Below are 7533 nucleotides of genomic sequence, written 5' to 3' on the forward strand. Positions count from 1 at the left end.
AAGATTTGCCCTCAAAATTTTGTGCGGCTGAGATTACACCATGTAACTCGATTTCCGCGCCAAGTGTGGAGTCCATCACTATCTGTTTTGAAAATACATCCTGTGAAAAAAAAGTTACACGATGTACAAAAAAAGTTACGCGCAGTTGATAATGACCAAAACTGCAACCGTCCGTGCCTCGAGTCCGGGATAAAGGTATACAAGTGTGTTATTTCCTTTTTGGTTGTTGGTATAGTTGCATGTACCCCACCCCATTTAGTGAACTTAGATGTACTTCCTTCCTCATTTCCTCGTAGGTTTGTTGGAGCTAATACTTAGATTATAGGTGTAACGATCTAATTAAAATGCTAACAAAATGGGTTTTCAATTTGACTTTATTGGGTTTACTAGTGGTGACGTTTGATGTAGATCTCAACAATGAGGGGGGGGGGGAATGCATCGAACATATGTTTGATTACATAGATCAACTTTAGCTACTGTTAAAAAAAAATAATGCATTGCCCAAAACTTGTTACTTGAAATCGTTTTAGGCTGTGTTCTATAATGGAAGTGAGTAAAAAAGAAAAAAAAAATCTGTTTATTTGTTTATAAAATTTTGATCCAACAAAGAGGAGAATGTTTCTCATCTGCCTTGTTAATTAGTTTTGGAACAAATTTACTAGACCTCAAATTTCACTTACAAAACCAAAAGAATCACAATTAGTCCCAAAATGTAAACTTGTATCACAAATCCATATAGTAAATGCTTGGCTTAAAATTTGTGAAAAACATTAGGATGCAATATATTGACAGGGATATTAACTTGGTAACTGTGAGGTCTCGAATTCGACTTTCAAATTCTTCTTTTTCTCCTTTTCCCCTTGTAAGATTTGAAATCTCGCTATGAACTCAAAAGCAACAACAAATTCAAACTTATTGAGAATTATTCAAATTTCCATTTTAAGTACAGTAGCTGATTAGTAGAGCTGTTAATCGAACAGGGTAACTCGCGAGCCAAGCTCGACCCGGCTCGATAAGGGCTCGACTCGGCTCGTTTATTGAGAGAAATGAACCGAGCTCGAGTTCAACTGGATACTCGTTTAATAAACGAGCTGAGCTATGCTCGACTCGTTTAAAGCTCGACAGGCTCGAATAGTAGGGGCATTAGCGTCATTTCATTGTGTATTTGATATTCTAACCTAATTCATTCTCACATTTCGAGCTCGATAAGCTCGGCTCGTGGTTTTCACTCGAGTTCGAGCTCGATAAGCTCGACTCGATTGAAAACTTGAGTTCGAGCTCGAGCTCGAGTTTTCTACCGAATACACCAAGTCGATCTCGAACAACTTGTGAAACTCGAATTACTAATCGAGCTAGCTCGATTAGAGATTCGAGACGAGCTCGATTATCATGTGCTCGAGCTCGACTCGGCTCGTTAACAGCTCATTAGGCCTCGGCTTTAGGGATTCAAAGTTAAGGCTCTAGAAATTAGGGGTTGGATTTATTTTGAATACTTTGTCCAAGATTAAAAGACAAATAAAGAATGAAAGAGAAATTGTCCTTAACATTGAACAACTGGATTAGCCCAAGCGGCTGCGGGATAGTTTTGGGCTTTATGTGGATCGTAGGCAGGGTAGAAGTCCATACTATGATCAAGCCCAAGAGCGCCAGAACTGTTGCTAGACGACGTCGTTCATGCTGGCCAAAGGTTCATGTAAAAGCATGAAGCTTGAAATTTCTCATATTAAAATTTCATAAATCAACGCAGGTTTGTGAAAAGCGCGGGAAACTCAAGCCCCAGGCCACCGCCGGCGACTGTGAAGCCCCGGAAACCTAGTTTAATGGACGAGCACGATCTTGAGCTCGAAAAAGTGAAATTAATCAGCTTAGCTGTCGAATTCGGATTCGATGAATACTCCGCTAAGAAATGCTTAGATCGCCTCATTGAACTCTACGGTAACCCCAATTCTTCCTTTGCATTTTCCAATCATTTGATTTTCATACTGTTATAGAGCATTGTTTCATTCTAACTTTGTTAATTTTTGAAGGCGAGGAGGGCAGAGATTTCATCCGTGTGGAGTATTGCGGCGATGATTTTTTGGCGGCATTGGCGGAATCCATGCGAGACACGGAGGACTGGGAAAATGATGATTTTCAAGCAATGGAGTCTGAGGCTTGTGGAGCTTTGGCCGAAATGCTGGACAAGGATATTAAAATTCGGGTCGAAAGAAATGAGGAAAGAAAGGATAATGGGGGTGTTATCTCTGAAAATTCTGTTCAGGTTATTCTAGATTCTTCTTCAGGTGATAGTGAGAAAGATGACGACGATGATGATTTTGTAATTCCTAGAAAAAATGGTGGTAACAGCATTACAATTCAGAGTCAGGGCCTTGATAGACGTTCGAGTAAAAGAACTTCGATGTCTGAGGTATTAGATGCTTTTTTGAGTCAGTTTACCTTTTTCCAATTTAATTGTGTAAAGTTGGTAATTATATTTGATACCATAGCTTGTTGGGGGCGCGGGTGAGGCAGGGGCAGAAGGTGGAGGTTTATTAAGGCAGTTTTGAGAGAAGTTTTATCGGAGTGAGTGATACGCACCTTTTGCAGTAGTTTATGCTGAGTCAATGGACAAGTTATAATTTTACGCTCTGGAATTATGTTAATTATCTTTTGTTGTAGTCCACTAGGAATTTGGAAAATAACGGGCATTGTGTGGAGGTCCCTTTTCCACATTTCAAGTGAATTAAAGTGGGATTTTTGAGATTAAGGTTTTGGAATTTGCACGATTGAAACCAAAAAATATATATACTAGGAGATTTTCAGTTCTAATTTATACGAAGCAAACTTGAATATTTTTTTTACCAATTTTTTTAATTCAGGTAACAGAAAAGGAGAATCATTCGAATGTGCTTCTGTGTAGTATTTTAAGTAAATAAAGCTCATCTACTCTGTGCCTTTGAGTTGTATTAACAAGCCTTCCGGATTTTAAATGTGCTGACAGACTTTTTCCTTGAAGGAGTGCATAAGCAGTGTTACACCTAGTTCAGTTTCATCCTCAGGGAGATTTTCAGACAAGACAAATAACGAACCCAGGACCTTGACATATGAGGAGTTGCTGCATCTGGATGACATTGAATTGGCTAACGTAGTTGTATTTGGAAACCGTAGCTTTCGGCCTTTACAGTATAAGGCTTGTAAAGCATTTCGGGAACAGAATGACTGCTTTATCCTCATGCCAACAGGAGGTGGTAAAAGCCTTTGTTACCAGGTCAGGTTCTTGCTTTCTTAATGGGCTTTCATCTTGCAATTTTACCCGAATTAACAGACAAAAGTTTTTCATAGAAATGGTTGTCTCAAATTTATGATTTGTAACTTGTTGGCCAGTTTAAGTTTTTTCCGAATTCTGCATTGAACTTACAGCACTCTAATTTGCTTTATTTGGTCAAGAAATTTATTTTTTTATTTCCCTACAATCGTTAAGCAAGTGATCTCTGCAGGCACAGAAAACTGCCATAGGCATTAGTGTTTTTATTCTTCTTTACTGCAAAAAAGGTCAACCAGTCGAACTATCTTCTTGTTTATTTGGTTTTGGTATGTATATGAAGCATGAGGATATGTCTTGCCTTAAGTTGGAAGAATAATTTTGTGTCCTTTTTCTCCAAGTTATATTTTTCTATTTTTGTTCTGTTGTATATTTGAATTGGCAGCTGAAAGAGGGTTTCTTGTAGTTGATTTATTGGCTACAAAGACTGCCTTCTCTAATTGACTTTCCTCTGACACTGGGGTTAGTTAATTAAGGTTGCTCTTTAGGCTTGCAGTCAAACATCGATTTGTTCCAACTTAATGTGAGAGTTGAATGAATATAGTACATAACTAAATTATATGTGTGAATGTGTAAAGGAAGAATGGTCTTTTTTCATTTAGGTATTAAACATTGCTGTGTCAACAGTCGCTGTTCTTATAATGTTATTGCACTGCAGCTTCCAGCCATTTTACAACCAGGGGTTACAATTGTTATATCCCCACTGCTTTCCCTCATTCAGGACCAAATATTCACCCTGAACCTCAAGTTTGCCATACCATCTACTTTTCTAAATTCTCAACAGACTCCTTCACAATCTGCAGCAGTATTTGAAGAATTAAGGCAAGGATCACTTTCTTTCCCCTTGCTATAATGTATGTGTTTCTGTTTCCTTTGCTTTTTTTCATCTATAGTGAATAAGACTCACAATTTCATGAAGTCAAACGTCATTTGTTTCTTTTCTTTAGGAATTTGCATCCAAAACTTCCATTATCTTAACAGACCCTTTCTTCATCAAAAATTTTCGAGTGTTGATTTTTCTCTATTAATTGCTTCAATAGCTAATTGACAACTTGTGCAGCGATTGTCTACGTAATGGTTCTTTGTGTTTGAGTATGACAGTTATCATTCATTTTAATGTTTCCAGGAGAGTTAGACCATCATGTAAGCTACTTTATGTAACTCCTGAAAGAATTGCAGGAAATTTACCATTTCAAGACATCCTAAAATGTCTGTACAGGAAGGTAAGCTCTAAGTCCATTGTTTAGCTTGTCAGATCTGTGATTTAATGTCATGTGCTTTTGGATCAGTTATTCTGATTTAAGATACTTTTGTGATTTGGCAGGGGCAATTGGCTGGATTTGTTGTTGATGAAGCACATTGTGTAAGGTCTGTGTGTGGGAATTCTTCAGAAAATCAGAGTAGAGGAAGTGTCTTAATCATGAATGCCAAAATTGGAAACCAATAAAGAAATGAAACTCATGTCTGACGTTTCTAATTATCAATTGCAGTGTATTACCGAATGGGATAGATGTATTTCTTAAATCAAACTAAATGGCTGGAAATTCTTATGTTGCATCCCTTAAAAGTTGTATCCAATGAACCAATTGAATTTAGTATACTATTTCAGGAGATATTTACTATCGTTTTAGGGAACATAGAAGAAGGAAATTGCGTGAAAACTTGAGAGCATGAAAATATAAGTGAAATTTGGGACAATATCTGGCTTGTTCTGATGAGGTGAAATGACCATCTAGTAATCTGGTTTACTCCACATTTCAGCCAATGGGGACACGACTTTCGTCCAGATTATAGAGTTTTGGGATGCCTCAAGAGGAACTTCCCCAGTGTTCCTTTAATGGCATTAACAGCCACAGCAACCGAAAAAGTTCGTGAGGTAAATTTGTGACTTCATCCCAACATTGTTGTTTGTCTTGTTTGCTGTTTGTCTTAGGCTCATTTTTCTCTGTAGGACATCTTAAATGCCCTTGCAATTCCTCGTGCACTCGTTCTGGAGATGAGCTTTGACAGACCCAACTTAAAGTATGAAGTACTTGAGAAGAGCAAAGAACCACTCAAGCAGCTTGGAAGATTACTGTTGGACCGTTTCAAGAATTTATGTGGCATTGTGTACTGTCTTTCAAAAAGTGAATGTGCAGAGGTCTCAAAATATCTTAATGAAAAATGTAACGTCAAAACAGAGTATTACCATGCTGGATTGGCAGCTCGTCAGAGGATAGCAGTTCAAAAGAAATGGCATGCTGGAGAAGTCCATGTTGTATGTGCCACGATAGCTTTTGGGATGGGAATAGACAAGCCAGATGTTGTGAGCCCTGCATACTGTTCTTTATCTTCTTTGGCTTTTCATTATGTGCTAGCAAATTCAATGGTTGTTTTTATTTCATCAATGGTTACTGTGGAATAAGTAAATCCGTCATGAAACAGTTTATTCAATTGGTTAACACCTGACATGATAAATCTGTGATAAAAATTTTATTTATCCGTGCAAAGCTTTTGTCTGATATGTTGTTGGTCAAAATATTTGTCATAAATTATTTGATGAAGACATGTTTTGTTTGCAAAGTTTATCCAGTGTTAATTTTTGACGTTTGCTTACTTCTCATACAGATGCTTTTTGTATGTCCAGAGGTTCGTTGTTCACAATACAATGTCAAAATCAATTGAAAGCTATTATCAAGAATCTGGAAGAGCAGGCAGAGATAACTTTCCTGCTAAATGCATTGCTCTATACCAGAAGAAGGATTTCAGTCGTGTGGTCTGTATGTTAAGAAATGGGCAAGGGCGCAAAATTGAGAGCTTCAAATTGGCTATGGATCAAGCTCGGAAAATGCAACACTATTGTGAACTTAAGGTAAGTAATTTAAATTACTATATCCCTCAGACCTGCTGCTAAGAAAGTTTCAGCCTTTCTGCTGCAGAAACACACACTCCAGACAAAGTGCTAGTTCAATTTTTTAAAATCCATTTTCTGATCTTTTGCAGACTGAATGTCGTAGACAATACTTATTAGCTCATTTTGGAGAGTCCTTTGACCCAAACGCCTGTAAAAATGGTTCTAGTCCCTGTGACAACTGCTTGAGGGCTTCCTCATAGAGTAATTCTGATCGTGAGTGAAAGCTATGATAGGGAAATCTTTGGGTGCTTACATCTATCTACTCGTCCAAAGAACAAGCAAGCAGAAAGGAAATGGATTGACATGTGCCCAAGTCAATAATTACATTATTGTTCAATACATATCCGGGGCACTGGACAGATGTTCTCACGCTTGTTTACAAGGTAAATACTTGGTTTCAACGTCTTTTGCCCAATTCGTTTAAAGTTGTAAACCTGTATTCCAAAATGCTATCAATGTGACAAAGAATAGAGATGGAATGTAGAATGTTACTAGCAGTCTGGAAACTTTAGAATTGTAACCTCTTTTTTTTTTTTTTTTTTTTGGTGTAGAGCAGGAGGGGGGTGGGATTCAAGAAGTGGGGAGGAAGTTAGGAGACTAGAATTCAAAACATTTAATTTTGGAGCTTTCAACCTCAACTATTAAGTCAAAGTCTCCTCGAGAGAATTGTAACTTAGTATTTGGTAGAGAGGTAAGGTATTTAATGATATTTTCTTATGATTTGGAAAGAGAGAGATTTTTAGTCTGATCCTTTTCGTTCTGAAGAGAGAGGGAAGGCCTCCTGTAATGTAATTTCAAGGAGACAGAAGTGCATGAAGAGCTGGACTATGGTCAATAATCGCTGCTTGCATCCCATCGCATTTATATTCTTCTTCTGAAGAAATGACACACCAGTTCAGAATCTTGATGGACGCCTGACTTTAGATCCATCCATCCAATACACGAGGGCACATGCACACGTTCATTGACTTGCTCACTAGTACGCTGTTGTACTACTATTGTCTAATGGTATTATAGAGCCCCCATCTGTGATAATCGTTGGTTGAATTTAACTAATGATTTGTGCCCTAATAATCATCAGCATATTCAGGACCACAACAAAAAATTATGAATTTGCGCACCCATAAAATATGTAATCTTTGCTACTATCTTGTAAACTATACAACAGTTTCTTGAAAAAAATTCTTCTTTTACTTTTTGTTATTACGACGTATAGGGTATTCATCAAATCACTCCAAAGAAGTCCCATTTGTCGTTGCCGACCAAAGGTGAAGGGGAAAAAAAAAAAAAGAAAGATTCATTGAACCCACTCGTCTCTGGCCGGCTCTCAATAATCGCA

The 7533-nt window shown here is 37.7% G+C and overlaps 1 protein-coding gene across 2 annotated transcripts; it reads left to right on the top strand.

Annotated features, from left to right (window-relative positions):
- Nucleotides 1–1749: 1749 nt before the first annotated feature.
- On the top strand, nucleotides 1750–7250 carry LOC113732939 (ATP-dependent DNA helicase Q-like 1). 2 transcript variants are annotated; one of them, XM_027258999.2, is made up of 10 exons: nucleotides 1750–1935; nucleotides 2028–2407; nucleotides 2996–3247; nucleotides 3960–4123; nucleotides 4428–4524; nucleotides 4626–4669; nucleotides 5063–5177; nucleotides 5253–5606; nucleotides 5928–6152; nucleotides 6284–7250. In XM_027258999.2, the coding sequence occupies exons 1-10, from the start codon at nucleotides 1821–1823 to the stop codon at nucleotides 6392–6394; spliced, it is 1857 nt and encodes a 618-aa protein (XP_027114800.2). In that variant the 5' UTR covers nucleotides 1750–1820; the 3' UTR covers nucleotides 6395–7250. The 2 variants fall into 2 exon arrangements, with proteins under 2 accessions (XP_027114800.2, XP_071937040.1); XM_072080939.1 differs by lacking the exon at nucleotides 6284–7250 and having other exon boundaries at nucleotides 5909–6129.
- Nucleotides 7251–7533: the final 283 nt, after the last annotated feature.

This window comes from Coffea arabica, chromosome 2e (assembly GCF_036785885.1).
Source record: "Coffea arabica cultivar ET-39 chromosome 2e, Coffea Arabica ET-39 HiFi, whole genome shotgun sequence".
Taxonomy (NCBI): Eukaryota; Viridiplantae; Streptophyta; class Magnoliopsida; order Gentianales; family Rubiaceae; genus Coffea; species Coffea arabica.

Bases quoted from the DNA above. Each gene is read 5' to 3' on its own strand.
- LOC113732939 (XM_027258999.2), top strand. From the start codon at position 1,821: ATGGACGAGCACGATCTTGAGCTCGAAAAAGTGAAATTAATCAGCTTA. The intron at 1,936-2,027 runs GTAACCCCAATT...TAATTTTTGAAG, and splicing joins TCGCCTCATTGAACTCTACG to GCGAGGAGGGCAGAGATTTC. The intron at 4,670-5,062 runs GTCTGTGTGTGG...TCCACATTTCAG, and splicing joins GATGAAGCACATTGTGTAAG to CCAATGGGGACACGACTTTC.